The sequence below is a fragment of the Rhinopithecus bieti genome, unplaced genomic scaffold (assembly GCF_001698545.2).
Source record: "Rhinopithecus bieti isolate Rb0 unplaced genomic scaffold, ASM169854v2 scaffold_24263, whole genome shotgun sequence".
Lineage (NCBI taxonomy): Eukaryota > Metazoa > Chordata > Mammalia > Primates > Cercopithecidae > Rhinopithecus > Rhinopithecus bieti.
The window spans coordinates 900980-921909 of record NW_016811410.1 but is presented as its reverse complement, the minus strand read 5'-3'; the positions used below and the strand labels follow the sequence as shown (position 1 = coordinate 921909).

At 57.5% G+C, this 20930-nt stretch overlaps 2 protein-coding genes across 4 annotated transcripts in view; both read left to right on the top strand.

The window, feature by feature from the left end:
• The window catches only part of INPP5A (inositol polyphosphate-5-phosphatase A), a 242348-nt gene that overhangs the window by 203433 nt on the left and 17985 nt on the right, over positions 1-20930 (top strand). For all 3 annotated transcript variants that reach the window (XM_017893832.1, XM_017893833.1, XM_017893834.1), the window contains 2 exons: positions 8217-8312; positions 8470-8544. In XM_017893832.1, the coding sequence (XP_017749321.1) occupies positions 8217-8312; positions 8470-8544 (171 nt within the window). The remainder of the gene's footprint in view (positions 1-8216; positions 8313-8469; positions 8545-20930) is intronic.
• LOC108543387 (uncharacterized) lies at positions 8551-13443 on the top strand. Its single transcript, XM_017893835.1, has 2 exons — positions 8551-10075; positions 10354-13443. Exons 1-2 carry the CDS (start codon positions 9797-9799, stop codon positions 11050-11052), a joined length of 978 nt encoding a protein of 325 aa, XP_017749324.1. The 5' UTR covers positions 8551-9796; the 3' UTR covers positions 11053-13443.

Sequence of the window (20930 nt, the reverse complement as noted above, 5' to 3'; positions counted from 1 at the left end):
AGAGGAGGGGGGAGGGGGGAAGAGGGGGAGGAGAGAAACCCCAAGACTTCACCGACAAAGAAAGGAGAAGGCCAGGGACAGTGGTTCACACCTGCCTTCCCAGCACTGTGGGAGGCTGAGGCAGGAGGATCATTGAGCCCAGGAACTCAAGACCAGCCTGGGCAACATAGGGAGTCCCTGTCTCTACGGAATATAAAAAAGTAAAATTAGCCAGGCACTGTGGGACAGGCCTGTAGTCCCAGATACTCAGGAGGCTGAGTCGGGAGGATTGCTTCATCCCGGAGGTCGAGGCTGCGGTGAGCCAGCTGTGATCGCATCACTGCACTCCATCCTGGCCAACAGAGGAGGACCCTGTCTCAAAAACATAAAAATAGAGATAAATAAAGAAAGGCACACATCCTGTCTTGGGTTGACAGCATGAGATGGGCTGGCCAGATCTCCACAGCCTGAGAGCAGTCAGCTCTGTGTCTGTGGGCCACAGGTGGTTGGTCTCTGCCTGGTTCCTGCTGGACAAACGCTGCAGGTTCACACCGCAGGAGGTTCTCGGCGTCTGTGCCAGGAAAGTTAGAGCTTCCTCATCCGCGGAACCCCAGCCTGCGTTGCACCCAGAAGTGACACCCCCGAATGAAGCTAGAGGCTGCTCTTCTCTCCGCAGAGCCCCGGCCCTCATCACACCCAGACGCAGACACCCTGGAATGAAGGTGGGCGTTGGTATCCGCGTCTGCTTGCTTTGCTCAATGGCTGATGTAAACTGCAGCTGGCTGCAGCACCCGCAAATGGCTTCTTTCCAAGATGTGGCCGTCCTCTGCAGAAAGGATGCATACTTACAGAGAAGGCACTCGCACCTGCGGGAGAGCGAAGGCCAGGTCAAAGCTGTGTGGGACAGGAGGTGTCCTCACAAGTCTCCTGGAGAGAGCCCCGCTCCCAGACACTGATCAGCACTGGGGCCCACAGCCCTGAGGGGCAGTTGCTCTGTGAACCTACTAGTTAGAGCTCATGAGCCGGGCTGCATCAGACAGGCCAAGGAGAGCTGGCAAAGTGCTCCTCACAGGTGCCTGTTCTGTTCCTGATGGACGAATCCAGGTGAGTCCTGCGTGAACACAGAGCTCGGAGTTCCACCCTGAGAACACACTCAGTTCCCCATGATGCAGCCCCAGCCTGGGTGTAGCCTGCAGGAGGAGGCCTTTTCCCCTTGATGCAGCCCCAACCTGGGCCAGCATGCTTAGCCCTGCCCTGCAGGAGGAGGCCTTCGCCCAGTGGCACCAATCTCAAAGGTGACACCACGCCTTGTCCTGAGCAGAGAGGGTGCCCACCACCTCTGGAAGTCAGCCCCAGGCCTGAGCAAGAAGGCCGCCCCCAGCTTCGCGTGCTGGCCATTAGTTTCAGACGCTGCCCGCCATCCCCAACGGGAAGGCGACTGCATCCCGTCTGGCACCCGGTCAGGCTGTGTCCAACCAGAGCTTCCCGTTCAGGGTTTGCTGTTGTAGTCGTTGCTGTTCTTCAGGGAAGTCTCGGAGACGGGCACAGCTTTCCATAAATTACGGCCCCGTGAAGCAAAAAGCACCTCCCGATGAGTTTTGGGCCATGAGGGACACCCGTGTCCAATGCCTCCTTCCCCGTGTCTGGAATCCATGGTGAACCTGGGCCCTTGGTAGCCAAGAAACCCATCATTAAAATTCATGATGCCGGTTTGGTCCTCCTTGCCGAGATTTATCATTGACAGGCATCCCGCGTCCTTTGGCCCTTTATTTAACTGCCGAAGGCATTGTTTTTAAGACCATTTCTTTTGCAAGAGTTTCCTTTCAGATGTTCCTACCAACATCTGTTTGTGGCTGAAATTCGACCCAGCCGGCCTGCGCCTGCCCCGCGCCCCCTTTGTCCCCGGCCTTTGTGTCTGATTTCATGCTATCAGAGGTCTGCGTGTTTTTCTGCATGAAGTTGTCAGCAGGATAAAAGCTCAGGCGCAGGGTCACGTTGAGAGGGGTGGGCATGAAAAATTGGTAAAATGTGTCTTCAAGCCCACCCACCAGCGCTGCACTCAGCCCCAGCAGGGACCAGGCCCGGGAGTGCGGATGAGCCCCTCGCGCCGACCCCGGAGAGCCGGACCCTCACCCTGGGGCTGTAGGCTCTGCCCCTCCCTTCAGTCATTCGTTTGTCCCGTGGGTATCAGTTGGATATCTGCAAAGTGCCAGGGGCAGTTTGCTTCCGAATCAGCACTTGAATCTTCAAGACTGGACTTACTCCTCCTCATGTGTGGGAAGGAAACTTCTGAATTGCTAAAGTCAGTGGCTGAGTTCACACCACCCCCACCAGCCCACAGAGGTCACACCCTTTGCTAAGCTTGCTGCCGGGCAGCCTCACTGGAGCCCAGACGCTACCCTCCCAGGAAACCCGTGATGAGGACTGGGGTGCACACGTGTGCTGAGGACACCCTCCAAGGCCGGCCGGGGCCACGTCTCAGCCTCCTGGTTTTGGTACATTCACTCTGGTGCAGACAGACCGTGGCTGAGCGTGTGGTCCCAAATTCCATCCTTGGAATAGAAGAAGTGTTTGTTAGAGAAAGGACTCCAGCCACAGTGGATTTCCACCTGCAGATCTGTGTCTTGCGACACTTAAGGGCCAGGCTGGACGGGCCCCCACAGAGGTAGCGGAGTGGCCGGCTCTGGCCAAGCTGCCGGACACCACTGTGGGAACAGGTGCACCTGCAGAGCTTCTGTGCCTGCTGAGGGGCTGGGGGTCATGGCCTCAAGGAGCGGGCTCATCTTGTTGCTTTCTGCTTTAAGGTGGTTTTTCTTCTGGTTGGATGAGAAAAGTTAGTTGAGGCCCCCAAGGATTTCCTCTGCACTGAGTATGTAGGAACTGGCCTGATCCTGGGGCCAGCATGTGCGCCACCCCCCACCACCCACAGGCCTCCTAGGAGACCCTGTTCTCGCAGCAGAGGGGCCACCGTCTCTGAGGCAGTGACCAGATCAGGAATTCCAGGGCCCCAGGAGGGGTGGACACTGTGGCTCCTCTGGCCCGCGTCTGTGGAATCGGTGTCGGCGGACATTCCGTTCACGGTAGGATGTGCCCGTGGGTGTCAGGCAGATGAGGAGTTTCAATATCATCTCCTTTAGGGGGTCTCGGTTTGGAGGAAAAAAGCCTCATTCTCTTGGTGATGGCTTAATTCCTTAAGAACGCACTAGAATCTGCCCCTCAGTAGCTGCCTGTGGTGTGTCTAGATTTTGGGGCAACGTTGGCTTTGTGGTTCGTTTTTATTGTATTTAACTGTGAATACCCTTTTGCTCCCTGCATTGAGGGGAGAGAGAAGCTCATTTCTCAACGAGATGAAGTTGTTGGGGTTCCCAGGCTTCATGAGGCTGGGCTCTCCCTGAGCCTGAGGCGATCTTCAGGGCCGACTGGCTTCCATCCACTGAGAAAGGTCAGGATTCAACCTCAGCCTCACTTTGTGCAGCCGCCATGATAGACTTGCCGCCACAGACCATGGCACCATTGTCCCTCCCGAAAGTGCCATCCTGGGCCCGGCGGTGCAGCCCATGGCAGCTTGCGAGGCCTGGGCTGCCCGCCTCTCCCATGGCACAGGCTTGGGGACAGGGTCTGCCCGAGCCAGTGGCTGGCTCAGGAGGTCACAGAGGTACATTTGCCTCTGCGCCAGAGGAGCTTGGGCAGCTCTGGGAGGGCCTGTGGACACAGGGCGACGCGGTGGGAGGGCGCCATGGCCTGTCGGCCTTTGATCTTGGGGCTGGTGGTTCTGCCCGCCCGCCACAGAGGACCAGGTCTTCTATCCCCTCACAAGCGTCCTGGAGGCCACAGTGCTCCTGGGGACGCCTCCCCATGGGGAAGGTGAAGGCTGGAGCTGTCACTGGTGCCAGGCTCTGTCCCTAGGAAGGAGGTGTGTGGCCCCAGTGACTAATGGATTCCCTTGTCTGCCTGGGAGTGTGTTGACAACCAGGGAATAACCAGGGAATTGGACTCTCCGTGTGGCAGGAGGGGGCATCTCCCAGCCTTCGCTCCTGATTGCTTTTCCAGCACCTGAGCTGCACCCCTGGGATCCCAGCTTTCCCTTCCCGAGTCCAGGCAGCGTCTGTGCTGGGCCCTGTGGGTCCTTCCTCCTCACGTGAGGCATGTCACGGCTGGCACTGGCCCCGGCCTGGGCCTCAGGTGTGGTGGGCCCGTGGTGTGTCAGGCCCCAGGCGTGGTGGGCTTCAGCTGTGGTGGCCTCGGGTGTGGCGGTCCCGGGCGTGGTGGCCCTGGGTGTGGAGGCCCCCGAGGAGAAGTGTATCCTGGAGGTCAGGCGGGTGCATGAGAGCTCCCAGCTCAGCCACAAGAGCAGCACGTGTTGCCCACCTCGCCCAGGGCTTTCTGCTACCTGCACTGAGACCCCTCTGCAGGACCTAGAAGCCAAGCCTGGGGTAGGGCCCCAGCGGCGACTGCATGCTGCCCGTGTGCCCAGACGGCTTCTTCTGAGCCCGGAGTGGGCCCTTGAGGCTGCCTGTCCACTTGGCCCAGGCAGGGCACTGTGGACACCTGGTGATTCCAGGTGGAGAGTGGAGCTCAAGCGGCCTGCTGGTTGTGCGTGCAGGGTCCGGAGGCTATAGCCAGTGGGGATTCATTTCGGAGAGTACAGAACAACTTTTTGTTTTTATAAACCAGCTTTTGAAGGTTGCATTTAAAAACTTGGGCTGACAGGGTCTGAGAGGATGCGTTTGCCTTTAGTAGAGTTTTAGATTTTGTGGCAGAGTGTCCGTGACAGCTGAGGGGGTAATGGGACAGATTCAGCTCCCGACATGAGACCCACTGCACAGGTGCACATCGGGGCGGCTCTGCCTGCCATGCAGCTCTGTGCACATCAGAGTGACCGCGTGATTTCCTCGCATAGAAAATAGCTCTTCTGGGCTGACACCTGTGCCCTGGGCCTGTGGCCGCCCTGTCCAGGCAGCATGCCTCCTTGGTTATCCGAACAGTAAGAAGAAACGCAGGAATTTCTTGATCCACGCAGGCAGGTGGATGACCCGGGCACACGGCGTTCCTGTTAAATTCTAAGTGTGGATAAGACGGCTGCCGGGCCGCTCTTACCAGAGCCTCTTCATGCGGCTACTAATAACGAAATACATCTTAGGTGGCTTTTTAAACATAGCGTTTAGGGTATTTGTTTCTCCTTTCAAAAGAGAAGAATCCCTTCCAAAAGTAGGCGAACCGGAAAGGCCCAGCCTGGCCGCTTTCTGCATGAGTGGCCACGACTTTGCTGGATTGAAAGGCGAAGGGAACAGGCCAGCTTTGGCCCGTTCAGCCCGGCCTGATCACTCCTTTACAGCCTGTGAATGAGGCGGCTCCAGGGAGGGGTGGGGGGTGGCCGGCCCCTTCCTGGGCCCTGGGGTCCATCCGATGTTTGTCCTTCGGGAGCCCGCCTGAAGTGCTGAGATAAAGCAGTTTTTAAACAGTCTCCCGCAGATGCCTTTTGGGAGACAGAGCCATGAATTTCCTGAGCCGTGTCCTGGGGTGGCTACAATGGCCGTCTGCCTGCCAAGGCTTCTCCCATTCAGGGAAAGCAGCTTAAGCCACTTAAGCCCATTAGCATCTGGATGGGGCCGGACCTCCTTGGGACGCAGCGATGGGCAGGGTGGCCCGCTGCGCCCTGGCTGTTTGGGTGCTTGTTCTAATCCTCACACTGTTTGAAGGCTCCAGACTGATTTGTGACACATGAGTCCAAAAGCCACTTCGGAGGCTTGACCCGATCAGCCGGTCTGTGCTCTGAATGTCAACGGCCTTCCCTGGAGTGTGCTTTGGAGATAGCGAGTGGCCGCCTCCTGGCCCAGGCTGGGACGTTGCGCACCAGCCACGAGGAGGTGGACGCTGCGTCTTGGCAGGAGGCAGGTCAGGCTGCCGAGGGGCCCCAGAGTTCCTCTCAGTTCCTGCTGAGCGCACGCCCAGAAAGGCCAGGCACCGGCCCAGGGGTGTCCTCCTGATGCCCGGCTCTGAGCCCCGACCAGCACCCGGGGCATTGGGGTGCCCCTCAGCAGCACCAGCTCCCGAGGGCCCTTTCAGGGAGAAATTTTTAAAACCAAAGTTACTTTTGGTGCAGTCGTCATTTTATAAAACGAAACTCATATATTATTTTCTTAAAAAAAACAGCTTTCTAGTCCAGGTGCAGCTGCTCACACCTGTAATCCTAGCACTTTGGGAGGCTGAGATGGGACAATCACTTGAGCCCAGGGGTTCACAGCCAACCTGGGTGACATAGCGAGACCCTGTCTCTACAAAAATTTAGAAAATAGGCCGGGCGCAGTGGCTCACACCTGTAATCCCAGCACTTTGGGAGGCCGAGGCGGGCGGATCACGAGGTCAGGAGATCAAGACCATCCTGGCTAACAAGGTGAAACCCTGTCTCTACTAAAATGCAAAAAAAATTAGCTGGGCGTGGTGATAGGTGCCTGTAGTCCCAGCTACTCGGGAGCCTGAAGCAGGAGAATGGCGTGAACCCAGGAGGCGGAGCTTGCAGTGAGCTGAGATCGCGCCACTGGGCTCCAGCCTGGGTGACAGAGGGAGACTCCGTCTCAGAAAAAAAAAAAATTTAGAAAATTAGCTGGGCATGGTGGTGCATACCTCCAGTCCCAGCTACTCGAGGGGCTGAGGTGGGAGAATCACTTGAGCCCAGGCAGTCAAGGTTAAAATGAGCCTTGATCACGCCACTGCGCTCTGGCCTGGATGACAGATCAAGACCCTGTCTCCAAAAAAATTTTTTATTAAAAAGCTTGATTGAGGTATAATTTACACATAAACTATAATCGAATTCTAGACTATCCCTCCGTATAATCCAGTTCAGACTATCCCTGCAGCACTCGCCCCAGTTAGTTTCCTCCCGGTCCCCGCAGTCTCCTCGCTGCCTCTGTCTCTCCGGCTTCGCCTTGTCTGGGTATTTTGTGTAAATGGAATCTACAGTCTGTGGCCTTTTGTGTAAGGCAGCAACGGCACTCTCCTCCATCCACACCAGCGATGCAGAAGCACCGGTGCCTCCGCCTGCCGTGGGCACGAGCCCTTGCTGTCCACACGGGGCTTGGATTTCTCCCAGATGTGGGTCTCACACTTCCCTTGTTTAGCGAGGTCCTAGGCATTCTTGTTTTCATCACTTCTGCCAAGCTCGGAGAGCTCACTGCCCACAAGACCCCCGGGTTGGGGCCAGACGCTCCCCATGGCCATTCCACCCAGGGAGGGGTCTCCAGCTCTGTCCTCCCTTTAGGGACTGACCCTCAGTGATCACTCCCTGCATTGTCCTGTTAAGGCAAGAAGAATTTTCAAAAGAAGCCTGAGTGTCATCCTTCACAGTGATCGGCGCCGGCTGTCCGTCAGCCAGGACCGTGCCTCCTGGAGCAGCTCAACTGTGCAGTGTGGCAGAGAGGTCGGCACTTACTCAGCCTCTCTCCTCTGCTGCCCAGACGGCTGCCCCTCCCGTAGCTGGTCGGGCCACTGAGCGTCTGTGGGCACCAGAGGCCACAGCCCTGACCCTGCAGCACTCCTGCCTCAGCCCCTGTCCTTGGTCCTCCCGGCCGGTGTGGTCTCCAGGACCCTGCCTCAGCCTCTGTCCTTGGTGCTCCTGGTCGCTGTGGTCTCTAGGACCCTGGCGGAGCCCTGAGCTCTTCTTGGGTCCTGTCTGCCTGCCTCTGGGCCCCTGCCCACCTCAGCCTGCGCCCCAGGGACTGGTTTGAGCCTGTTAACACCACAAACCAGGCGTGTGATCTTAGGCGTCCCTCCCACATCGGCTTCATCAGATGAGCCTGTTGAGACCATTCCTGGTCAAGCCTTCTGCAACCCTTGCCCGTTGTTGCAATCAAACAGCTCTCCAGGGAGTTCAGGGACAGGAGAGAGCAAGCGGGAAGAAGCTGGCCAGGTGCCCCCACAGGCACCCTCTGTGCTGTTCTCAGTGCTGCTGTGCCTTCGGAGCCTGCTGGTCTTGCTCTGGCTTTTGCCCTGAAGCAGCTCTGGGGTAGCCTCACGGCTGCAGCCATGCTTTGTTGGGGAGCAGCCAGCCTCAGGCCCTTCGCACGTGTGAGGGTCAGCTACTGCAGGAGTCGCCCCTGACCCCAGGTATGGAAATCTGGGTGTGACACCAGCTGTAGTCTGGAACCGGCCATCCCATCCCACTGACTCGGGCTGTCGGGTGGTGCTGCCATGGGCAGGTGGGCCCCCCGGGACTTATCTCCGTTGCTGTCTTTCTGCAGACGCTCTGCACAAAAGCCACCATGCAGACGGTCCGGGCCGCTGACACCAATGAAGTGGTGAAGCTCATATTTCGTGAGTCGGACAACGACCGGAAGGTGAGCAGGGCCTGTGACTGGGCTGGTGACACATGGGGCCTGCGCGGGACTCTGCAGCCTCCCTCAGAGCCGCCCTGCCTGCCCGGGGCAGTGGGGCCGGGGGACACGCACAAGGCTGGGGGAGCTCAGGTGCTCATGGGCCGCTCTGACTTCACAGGTTATGCTCCAGTTAGAAAAGAAACTCTTCGACTACTTCAACCAGGAGGTTTTCCGAGACAACAACGGCACCGCGGTGAGTTTGTGGTCCGGTGTGGCAGCTCCCCCGTCCGGGGACACTCATGCCCCCAGGCCCTCCCATTACCTCTGCTTACCTGGGACCACCCTGCCTTGTCCCTGCCACTTCCAGGGCTCAGCTCTGAGCCGGTGCAAAGCAGACTGCCGGGGACACACGTTGGGTGTGTCCTGCACCCCAGGCCGGGTTAGTTGGAGGCTCCGTGTCACTGTCCTGTCCACAGGCAGCATGACGCTCACTCAACCCATCAGCTTCAGAGACCCCCACATGTGTGAGGGGAGACGCTGGTGCTCTGGGGTGGGGAGGAAACCCCCTTGTCTCAGAGTGGGCCGGCGGGGCCTCGGGCTTTGCTCTGAAGTGGGAGACTGAAGGGAGCAGGTTCCCCACACTCGCGTCGCTAGACTTGCTGTGTGTGGGTCTGTGTGTGGGCACGTGTGTGTGCGCTAGTGCTTGCTTGTGCACATGTGCACGTGAGTGCGTATCTGCATCTGTGGGGTGGGTGTGCTGCTGTGTGTCCATGAGCACGTGTGTAAACTGAGGTGCGTGTCAGTGGGAACGTGAGGCTCAGGTCAGTCCACGGAGAGGCAGCCCTGCCAGAGGCTGCCCTGGCTGCTGGACCTGCTGTCGGTTTTGAAATTGTGAGTCTTCCCTTCGAGGGATTAGTGTAGGCGAGCGCTGAGGGTGGCTACACGCTCTTTTTACAATTTTAATTTTTTATTGTGGTCTACTTTTGTCCCATTTTTAGCGTATTTACAAATGTTTATCAGCGTAAAGAACCCGGAACCACGTAGTACCTGGCTGGGGCCCAGTGTACGGCCTCGGCTTATTGCTGTAAACACGCCCACTGTGGCGAGTCTAAGCCACATGTGCTGCTGTGCGCAACGAGCCAGCATCCAAGATCTGGAAATGTCGGCATCGGTTCCTAGGGCTGTCCCCAGCCAGCTGTGGTCCCCCCGGCACTGCGCAGGGCAGGTGGCCCATCCTCAGGAAGCTGTCGGGGCGTGGCTGTGGGAGAGGTGAGGGAGCACAGGCGGGTGGACCCAGGCCGGTGCAGCTGCGTTCACATCGTAGCGTCCTAGGCCAGCTAGGTGTCCGTGCCTCAGTTTCCCCTCGTGGGGTGTGAGGGCTCACGGGTCAGTGCATGCAAAGTGCTTAGGGAGAGCTGGAGCCTCTCAGTGCCAGACAGAGGGGCATGCCCAGCCCAGCAGACACTGCCAGCCCCTAGTCCCAGGCCCAGAACCTCCACTCCAGGATGGCATTTACTGCCTCCCCAACGGCCCCCAGATCCCATGCTCCTATCCTCTCGGGAAGTCACTTCCGCCTCCTGCCCCCCATCAACCCAGAGCCCGAGGCTCCCGTGATGCCCACGCCTCTGCGTTGCCTGGGCCTTCTGTGGCATGTCCCTCTCACCTGCTGCAGGAGCCCATGGCCCCTTCCCCCACTGGGGTCGGGTCAGGCCTTGGTGTCCTGTCCCCACAGGGCCCCATCAGCCTGGGAAAGCCTGAGGTCTCCTCCTCTTCTCTCCATCCAGGCAGGCTGGCTTTCCTNCCCCAACGGCCCCAGATCCCATGCTCCTATCCTCTCGGGAAGTCACTTCCGCCTCCTGCCCCCCATCAACCCAGAGCCCGAGGCTCCCGTGATGCCCACGCCTCTGCGTTGCCTGGGCCTTCTGTGGCATGTCCCTCTCACCTGCTGCAGGAGCCCATGGCCCCTTCCCCACTGGGGTCGGGTCAGGCCTTGGTGTCCTGTCCCCACAGGGCCCCATCAGCCTGGGAAAGCCTGAGGTCTCCTCCTCTTCTCTCCATCCAGGCAGGCTGGCTTTCCTCCTGCTCCATCTGTGGGAGGCACCGGGCACTCTCCCCAGCTCCACCACCTGCGCCTGGTGGAGCCCCTCCCCCCTCCTTCTCAAGCCTCCAGAGCCTGGTGGGGCGGCCTGCCTGTGGCTCCCACTGCCCCTCTGTGGCTCTTCCTGTGGGACTCTGGGCCCCAGGGTGCTTCCAACTGCAGGACACTCCCGGGTGGCACATCCCGGCCTCATCAGTGGGGAGCAGGGAGAGCCTGGGGAGCATAGGTGTCTGGTGGAGGCAGGTGCCCAGGAGGTGTCTGGGTGGAGGCGGGCGCCCAGGAGGTGTCTGCATGGGGGAGGGCGCCCAGGAGGTATCTGGGTGGAGGCGGGTGCCCAGGAGGTGTCTGGGTGGGGGAGGGCGCCCAGGAGGTGTCTGGGTGGAGGGGGGCGCCCAGGAGGTGTCTACGTGGAGGTGGATGCCCAGGAGGGAGACAGGGCTGCTGTCCTCGCAGCTGCATGGCTGCCGGAGCTTGGAGGAGGTGCTTTCGGGGTCCCTAGCAGGGCTGGCTCCTCAGTGCCGCGAGGTCTCCAGGTACCTTGCACAGGGCATGAAGAAAGTGGAGGGTCCCTTGGAGGAGGATGCCAGGGCGGCCAAGGGAGATGGAACGTTCTGGAAGGAGCAAGGTGACAGGGAAGAGGGAGGCTCCCTGGGCCACAGGTAGGGTGGTAGCGGGGGACAGGTTCCAGCTGGGGCTGCGTGGAGTGGGGTGCAGCGTGGAGAGGGCTGCGGCGTGGAGGGGGTGCGGCATGGAGGGGGCACTCGGCGGGGAGCCGGGCGCACGGCGTGGAGAGGTGCGTCCAAAGCATCTGGGAGCAATTGTCTTTCATATGGGTCCAAAGCCCTCCTTTTCTCTCAGCGTTTCGGCACAGAGCACACCCCTGCTGTTGGCAGCCACCAAACCGTACAGTGTTTCCTACCTTTAGAGGAAAACTAACCTGAATATTTGAGAGAACTTTTGGATTTGATTCTGAACGAAAACACGCTGGGGGGTTGAAGCCACGCGAGCATCCCGTGTGATTGCGAAGGCCCCACGCCCTGTGTTGATGACGTCGGGAGTCCCGTGCAGAAAGGCGGCCTGAGCTCAGGAGGCGCCTTCCCAGGCTGTTTCTCATGATTTCTCCAAAGAGCTGTGAGTGGAGCCGATGGCTCGGCATTGCTGTCATGCTACTCAGATCCTCTCTACTTGATGCCTGGGACGATGGCGCCTTCGGGAACGCCCCGTGGGTTCCTGCTGACCTGGGTGCCGGCACACCGAGTCAGTTGTGCCCAGAAATTGGGAGCTGTCCCCATCGACGTAGGGTCAAGATGGTCAGCCCATCTCCACGGTCCGGTTAAACACGCAGCACCGCAGCCATGGAGAACAAACCCTCCGTCTGCAGGATGGATGTGCCTGCCCCGGACGCAGCCCCAAGTCCATCGCATCCTTCATCAACCGCCGGTCTTGTACCCGTCTGACAGAAATTTAATTCAAGCTGGCTCCTGAAAATAATTATTGTATTTTAAGAGTAGTAATCATTGGCTGGGACATGATTGAATGTGTCCATGCCTATTGACTTTTCCTATGATTTATAGCTTTGTTTAGTCGATATTCCCATCGAAATTGTATAATTAATTATAAGTGTGGCTGTCAGGGCTGCAGGATGGAGTGCCCTGGTGAGGATTTGGAGAGATTAAATTTTCTTCGGCTGTCCCAGGGCTGGGCTTGGGAGTGTCCGCAGCGCCGGCCTCTTGGAGGGAGGTGTTTTTTGTGTTTAGCAACCGCTGTAGCCTCAGATGCATTGATTTTCTGGGCCTCCTTCCTTTATCAGCGCCGGTGTCTCTGCAGGAGCGGCGGGAGCCGCGGCCGGGACAGCTCCTGACAGATGCGCAGGATCAGCCACTGCTTTGTCATTGTCCACACGGCCCTGCTGCCTTCACTTTGTAATCAAGAAGAATGTGGGAGACCATAAGAAATTGGCGATCATGTTTGTGAAAAATCTCAGAGAGATACAAATTATCAATTCAACAGCAGCACGTGCAGCTTCTAATCAGAAACCTCTCCTGTCTGGTATTTTGTTCCAGCTGCAGCAGGGGCCCTCACACACTTCATTCTGGGGGCGACACCCCCATGCCGGCCGTGCAGGGGCGAGGCTCCCTCCAACTTCTCAGAGCCAGTAGCCGAGCAGGGACATGCTGGGACCCTCCCGCCCCACAGGATCCCCCCGTCACACGGCCGCCATGGTCCCTGCGCAGCTTTGCATTTGCATCACGGTCCAGCGAACCTCTGCCTCCCCTGTAGGCAGGAAGGCCCCAGGGGGTAAAGACCACGTGTGCAGAGTGTCTGGCACAGTTCCCGACGCAGGAGCAGGACGGTGAGCCCGCATCCGATGAGGATGGAGGCAGGCCCAGGCCAGGACGCCTCTGTCAGGAGACAGGCTCACGAGTGAGCAAAGGGGATTCCCAGCCGGCTGCCCCGGGGTTTTCTCTCAGACACCGGGCTCACGGCTGGTGAGTGTGGGTGGGGGCGAGTGCATTTGGGCCTGGGGGCATCACAGTGGACAGAGGACAGCCTGGGACCCGCATCCCTCCACCCCCTGGCTCTGGTACATTTAAGCAGCTTGAAGGTTCAAGTTCATTTCAAACCACACATGAATTTCCTTTTATTTTTGCTTTGCACTGCCAAAACTGGGGACCTCCTAACTCAGAAGACAGGGTGGGAAAGTGGCCTTGGTCCACTGAGCAGTCCTGAAACACCACCCAGGCAGGACGCTGGCCGAGGAATCCCGTTCAATCCCATGGGAAGGAGGGGCCCCGGCCACCGAAAACCTTGGGCAGCCCCAGCCTGCTCCTCCTTCCTGGAGTTTTCCAGCTTCCCCACAACTTGGCTTGGAGTTGTGCTTATCGGAGTGTGTGTGAGCGTGTGCGCACAGACGTATGTGAGCAGGCATGTGCATGTGAGCAGGCGAGTGCATGTGCGAGCGGGTGTGAGCATGTGTGAGTGTGCGAGCAAGCATGTTCATATGAGCATGTGTGTGTGAGCAAGCATGTTCGTATGAGCGTGTGTAAGCACGTGTGTGAGCAGGCGTGTGCATGTGAGTGGGTGTGTGGTGGGGGTGGTTTGGTTTTCAGTTAGAAAGTTCAGGCAGACCCTAGCAGTAGCAGCTGAGGCCTGAGGGAGGCCCTGGCCACCCAGGAGCAGGTGCTGACCACAGAGGGGCTCCGGCGGCCTGACGCAGCTCTGCAGGTCTCTCTTGGAGACCGGGGAAACCTGGGGAGTGTTCAGTGGTGACAGTGAAGCCACCCCCTGCAGTCCAGCCATGCGCGTATCCAGACACATGCGTTTGGCACATGTACCTGGCACACACAGGCCTCAGACACGTGTCCAGGCACACCTGTGCACACACCAGTGTGGAGTTGCCTCCGCCTGGGCCCCAAGGAGGCATCCCCAGAGCTGCTTGTAGGGACCCCATCATTGGGTTTTTGGATTTGCAGCTAAGCAGTAAAGATGGCAACACACTCAAAATCCGCCTGGCCTGGAATTCCTCAGCCCGGTCAGGAATTGAAGAGCAAAGCAAGGGGGTGTGGTGGTGTGTTGCGGGGGCAGTGTGTTTGTACACGTGTGCATGTACACGTGTGCACTCATATGTGGTGTATGTGTGTGTGCATGTACCTGTGTGCATTCATGTGTGTACATATGTGTGTGCGTGTACACATGTGCACTCGTGTGTGGTGTATGTGTGCGTGTGTGTACCTGTGTGCACTCGTGTGTGTGTACGTGTGTATACAGTCATGTCACAACGTTTCAGTCAACAGACTACATATATGACTAAGGTTCGATATTCTGACGATGAGGCTGAAAGCTTCGGGCGGCACTGGTGTGAAGGAGCCGCTGCGTCGCCAGCCGTGGGAGAGTCTGGCACATGCAGGGATGCCCAGCACGTTGTACTTCAGAGTGACCATAAATGACTGTGTTACTGGTGTCTGCGTTTCCTCTCCCACACTTCTTACCGTTACTGTAATGCACTCCTTCTACTTAATAAAAAAAGGTGCCTGTAAATAGCCTTAGGCAGGTCCATCAGGCGGGTCCACCGAGAAGGCGGCGCCATTATCACAGGAGATGAGGCTCCATGCGGGTGGTTGCCCCGAAGGCCTTTCCACGGGACGCAGGGGTGGCAGAGGAGTGTCGATGGTCCTGACCCTGTGTGGGCCTAGGCTCGTGTCTGTGTCGTCTTCCTTTTTATCAAAAAGTGTTTTAAGATTTTGAAATATTAAATATAAAGAATAGGCAAAAGTTTATAGAATATATAAACAATATTTTATACAGCTATACAATGTGTTTTAAGCTAAGTGTTATTTGACAAAAGAGTCACAAAGTTGAAAAACATTAAAGTTTGTAAAGTAAAAAAGTTACGATAAGCTAAAGTTAACTTATTATGAGAAAATACATTTCAGTACATTCTGTGACTCTCAGCGCTCAGTGCTCGGTGTTTATAAAGTCTGACATTCTGTTACTCTCAGTGCTTGGCGTTTATAAAGTCTGCAGTGCCCAGTTGATTCCAGGCCTTCCCACTCACCTCCGCCTGCTCACCAGCTCACCCAAGCCCCTTCCAGCCCTGCCAGCTCCCTTTGCGGCCCCACAGTACAGCCCAGGCATGGAGCGTACACGCACTGTGATGTCCTTCAACGAAATTACCTAAGGATGTGTTTCTCAGACCATATCCCCGTCATTACATGACACATGACTGTGTGTGTACAGAACCCTTGCCAAACAGCCTGGATAGATGACTTGGTGGCTGTTGAGGGCTGGGCCACAGCGGAGCAGAGAGGCTGTAAAGCCAAGCCCGACAGCCCAGCACCATGGCGTGGGTCCCCAGCTGACCGCACAGCACAGCGCCATGGCCTGGGTCCCCGGCTGACCCCACGGTTCAGTGCGATGGCGTGGGTCTCCGGCTGACCCCACGGGCCAGTGCGATGGCCTGGGTCCCCGGCTGACCCCACGGTCCAGTGTGATGGCGTGGGTCTCCGGCTGACCCCACGGGCCAGTGCCATGGCCTGGGTCCACGGCTGACCCCACGGGCCAGTGCGATGGCCTGGGTCCCCGGCTGACCCCACGGGGCAGTGCCATGGCGTGGGTCCCTGGCTGACCCCAGCTCGGCTTTTTCCTGTTGTCCTGGACTGTCTTATCTGTGGGCAGGTGCTGAGGAAGGACCCCCAGAGCTGCTGAAAAGCCTTAGACCGTCCTTTGTCTCCTCTCATGAGGCGCGCAAGGCCGGGAGCTGCTGTCTGTGGATGTGGGTTGTGTGGGGTCTCCCGTGGCTGTGGGACTCTCCCATGGCATCCGGTGGCCCCGTCTCCTGAGGGTTGGGTTTTGTCACTTGGAGTCAGACCCCTGTTCTTCCTGAAAAGGATTGGAAAGCTGGGTTTTTAATTTTTCCGCCATCACATTTCCATGTTAGCGCAAATCATTGGTTCAGCCAACAGTGACATGGAACTTCGTTTACATTTAGGGCGAGGTGCTGCAGAGACTTTTCTCCCCGAAGGCGGAGTTCTGATTTCCAGAGCTCTGTGCATGGTGTGCTTCTGACCGAGGCCCTGAGTGTGCAGCAGGTCAGCGTGGCACAGGCCGCGGTGAGGACCCGTCCACACACTCGGAACCCCCAGGGACCAGCAGTGTCCTTAGGGGGACAGGAAGTCCCCAGGCCCCTCAGTGCCAGCTTGTATGCGCCAGGGAAGACCCCCAGGGGAGTCAGGGGTCCTCAGAATCCTGTGACCTGGGCAAGGGTCTCTCCACCCGTGAGTGCACAGAGGAGGGTTAGGGGTCTTACACCCTGAGGCGCCTCATGGGCTGTGCCCAGACTGAGAGGCTGTGGCCACACTCCGTGGCTTCTGCCTCAGGAACTTTTGAAGGGTGCACAGGCCTGGAGTGGTTCAGAAACACACGAACCTGGGATTGCCAGCTTCCAGAACCTGCACCAACAGGCGTTAGGGGCTGCCTGGGGCTTTCGCTGCTCTGCTGTGGTAGCCGGAGGGGCCCAGCATCAGAAGTTCCAGTAGGTGGGGCTCCAGGTCAGGGTACGTCCCCGGCCACCCCTATTCCTGCTAACATTGACGCTCTTGGAAAGGGAGGTGGTGGGGGGCTCGCAGGGATGTCCAGCTGCCTGCAGTGAACAGTCTGTGTCCTGCGGCCCAGCGCCCTCTTCACCCTGCAGAGGCCGTAAGCATCAGTGACCCCCTTGCCCTGCAGGAGCCCTGACTGTAAGCGTCACTGAAGCACAGCCAGCCCCGGCCCCATGCCCACGCCAGCCCACGGAGTTAGCCTTGGCATCCTCAGAGCCCCTGGCCCTGTTCTCCCTATTCTTGTTCACGTGCCCCTTGGTGTGCAGTCCGTTGCTCACTGTGCCTGGCACATTCACCATGCTGGGGGCACTCAGGCCTGCGGCCTCGCGACTTCAGTGCTCAGCCACGCAGCACCGTGCTCACAGACCCCACGCCGTGGACCCTGGCGGCCAGAGGCAGGGATGACCCGCCCTGAGCGATAGCCACACCGCACAGGAAGCCCGGTGCTCTGCTCTCTGAAGCTAATGAGTTCACGTCGGCCAAGAGCTCTGTGCACTCGCTCCCTCTGCGCACACGCCCAGCCTCTGCAGCACTTGCTGCTTCTAAGAAGTGGAACAGCTGCGGCAGCCCCAGGCCCTCAAAGGCCCACACGGGAAGGCACAGCCCGGGCTCGGTTGCAGCCCAGATGGGCGCCAGGCTAGCACTGAGGATCGGGGTGCTGAGGACTTGAGGGGGGCTAGTGGTTGCTGGAGCCAGAGCCAGGGTTGGACGCTGTGCCGCACGCCTGCGAGGGATGATGGTCCTTCTGGGCTCCGGAGTTCCCTGAGTGCTGCATGAGAACTGTGGGCCCGCCGTGAGCAGAGCCCTCCCTGCAAGAGGCCAGCTGTGCCCCCGCTCTTTGGTGCTGTCCAGGACTGTGTCCCCCACAGTTGTGAAGGCTCTGGGGTCACTGCAGAAGGTTGGAGGAATGCCAATCCAGGACGACTTCATTAAGGACGTGGCATCAGAGGGCCCCGCACAGCTGAGCCGTCGTTCTGGCTCACCTGAGTGGGAATTTGCTGAGGACTCTTTCCCCTGTGCCCATCTCACTCTCCTTTCCCCTGTGCCCATCTCTCCTTTCCGCTGTGCCCATCTCTCTTTTCTGCTGTGCCCATCTTACCTTTCCGCTGTGCCCATCTCTCCTTTCCGCTGTGCCCATCTCTCCTTTCCGCTGTGCCTATCTCTCCTTTCCGCTGTGCCTATCTCACTCTCCTTTCCACTGTGCGCATCTCACTCTCCTTTCTGCTGTGCCCATCTCTCCTTTCCCCTATGCCCATTTCTCCTTTGCGCTGTGCCCATCTCACCTTTCCGCTGTGCCCATCTCACTCTCCTTTCCGCTGTGCCCATCTCACTCTCCTTTCCGCTGTGCCCATCTCTCCTTTCCGCTGTGCCCATCTCTGGTACAGGGTAGCTGTGGCATAGTGCGTGCTTCCTCATGACACACCTGAGCCCCTCTCCTGGGCGGTCCTTTGTCCGCTGTCTTCCTGAGGGGAGGTTGAGGAGGAGTCCCAGGTCTAACCCTGTGGCAGACAGGCCTGCCACCCTGCATCTTGGGACGCAGCAGGCAATGTTTCCACTGTGAGTGTGGGGAGAGGGACCCACTTTCAGAGAAAGAATTTGGCATCTGGTGAGAGCGTCTCGTTTCCAGGGGAAATTTCAGAAAGAGTTTGCATCTGCGTAATATAAATACACATTTGGCAAAAGCAAAACACAAAGCCAGGTTCTTTGGGTTCTTAGACCACAAATGTGTTGGGACCACCAGGCTCTGTGCTGTGTCTGGTTCGACCTCTACTCCCTGGTGTGCCCTGCAGAGGTCATGGCACCTTCGGGTGTTACATGTCTCTGGGCGGCACAGGCCCCGAGACTGCTATGAACTTGCATCTCCAGCTTTTCAAGTTTTACTGGAGTCTCATCAAGGCAGTAACTTGATGTGAGAAAGAAAGCAAATGCCTAGATTGTCTGGAGATCACATGCTGGGAATGGGAAAGGCACCGCGGTGCACTGCAGGGGGCATGTGTTCATTTGACGACACTTTGGGTGCCTGCTCTGAACTGGGCCCCGCTCTGGGTGAACAAGACAGACAGCCACATCCCCGCTGTTGAGCTCTAGGGCTGGCAGGGGACAGCACGGTGGGGAGGAGTCTGGGGACAGCGTGCTGAGCAGGTGAGCAGCACGGTGGGGAGGAGCCTGGAGGTGCCATGAGGAAGCTTGCTGAGGACAGCCGTGAGCAGTCACCCTGGGTGACTCCGAGCTGTGGGAGGCCAGTGCGGTGCAGGGACCCAGTCAGTCACTTTGGAGGGGAGGTCCACATTCATTGTCACAACTAAAAAAATTCCCCAAAATCAAGACCCACCAAAGACTATCTTACAGTCACAGACTGAACCACAAAAGGTCGCGTTCCACAGATAGCAAGAGTCCAGAGATACAACAAAGGCAGGCAGACCCTCAATAATGCCAAATCGTTGAATCATTGACACAAATTATAAAATAATATTGTAAATTATTCAAAGCATGACAGAATTAGAAATGTAAGTACCACACTATGAAAAAACATCCCGACAGATTTTAAAAATGTAGAACTTGTGGAAGTGTTATCATTAAAATTAAAAGCTCCAGGGATGAGTTAAGTGCCAGAGTAGACACAGCTGGAGAAGGGATTAAGGAACGGGACAGCAGGCCTGGGGAACGGCCCAGAATGCAGCACAGAAATGTGGCAGGATGGGACAGGAGGGTCAGGGGCCGAGAGAGGAGGGAAGAGCCCAGTGCTCGCACAGTGAGGCTTCACGAGGGGCATGCTGGAGAGCTGATGACTGGGCATTTTCCAGAATTATCCAAGACATAAACCTCAGGAAGCATGGTGAGTCCTGAGCAAGAGGAATGGAAGTAAATCCACACGCAGACCTGTCAGAGTGGAAAGTGGAACGTTGAACATGATTTTTAAAGCAATGCGGGAAAAATGTCCTATTACCTACAAGAATGCAAGTGGCAGTGGGTTTCCAGAACAACCACAAAAATACACACCCAGAGAAGTGGAGGGATTCGATCAAAGAGCTGGTGGAAAACCCCACACACTTAGCGTTCTCCCAGCTCAGCCCTCAGAACGGCCACAGTAAAGACAGTGCCCGCAATGGAGAGATGTGGCCCCAGCAGCAGGTCCCACGGAGAACCAGGAGTAGCTGAGCTTCCAGAACAGGGTGGGATGAAGAAGGAAGGAGAACATTTGTGTAAAGCTTAAAAACCTGTAGGCTAAGGCGAGCTGCTTTTCGTGGACTCATGCATGGTGGTAATATGAAAACACACGCCGGGCGCGGTGGCTCAAGCCTGTAATCCCAGCACTTTGGGAGGCCGAGACGGGCGGATCACGAGGTCAGGAGATCGAGACCATCCTGGCTAACACGGTGAAACCCCGTCTCTACTAAAAATACAAAAAACTAGCCGGGCGAGGTGGCGGGCGCCTGTAGTCCCAGCTACTCGGGAGGCTGAGGCAGGAGAATGGCGTGAACCCGGGAGGCGGAGCTTGCAGTGAGCTGAGATCCGGCCACTGCACTCCAGCCTGGGTGACAGAGCAAGACTCCGTCTCAAAAAAAAAAAAAAAAAAGAAAAGAAAACACACTTGGGGCCGGGCACGGTAGAACACTTCTAGAGGCTGAGGCAGGAGGATCATTTGAGGCCGGGAATCTCAGACAAGTCAGGGCAATGTGGCAAGACCCTGTCTCTATGAAAAATAAAGACTTAGCGGGTGTGGTGGTATGCGCCTGAATTTCCAGCTGCTCGGGAGGCTGAGGCAGGAGAATCGCTTGAGCCCAGGAGGCAGAGGTTGCAGTGAGCCAAGATTGCACCACTGCACTCCAGCCTGGGTAACAAAGCAAGACTCGGTCTCAAAAAATAAATAAATAACTTAAAAACCACACTTGGGAGTCTTGAAAGGTGTGAGTTACACTGGGAGGAATGAGAGGATTTGGTGGTGCAGGGGAGATCTGATCCCCTCCTGCCAGTGCCTTCCTGAAATCTCAAAACATGTTGTGTCGTAGAGATTCAGGGAACCTGCCATCAGCATTTTGGTGAAAGCCACTGGATGGCAATGGCTCCTTTCCAACTCTCAGCAGATCTCAAAGATGCTCCTGGGCAGGCCTTGGGGGAATCTGGGCTCCTAGTCTCATAGCTGGTGCCTGCAGAGCCAAGAACCACATGGCACCTTGCGGCTGGCAGCCTCCCTGCTGCCTCCTCACCTCCACACCTGAGAAGCCAGCAGGGCCCACACGGGGACTGGGAACCCTGCTGCATCTCTGATGTGGGGAAGCCTGAAACTCAAGCTCCAGAATGACCTAGAGATGATGTGTGTTTCTAGGCCTGTGTGTGAATGTATCTGAGTACATGCCTGCATGCACACACACATGCTATGTACACGTAAACACGTGCCTGCATGCAAACACACATGCTTGCACACGTAAACACGTGCCTGCA

Bases quoted from the DNA above. Each gene is read 5' to 3' on its own strand.
- LOC108543387 (XM_017893835.1), top strand. From the start codon at position 9,797: ATGGCATTTACTGCCTCCCCAACGGCCCCCAGATCCCATGCTCCTATC. The intron at 10,076-10,353 runs GCAGGCTGGCTT...CTCTCCATCCAG, and splicing joins CTCCTCTTCTCTCCATCCAG to GCAGGCTGGCTTTCCTCCTG.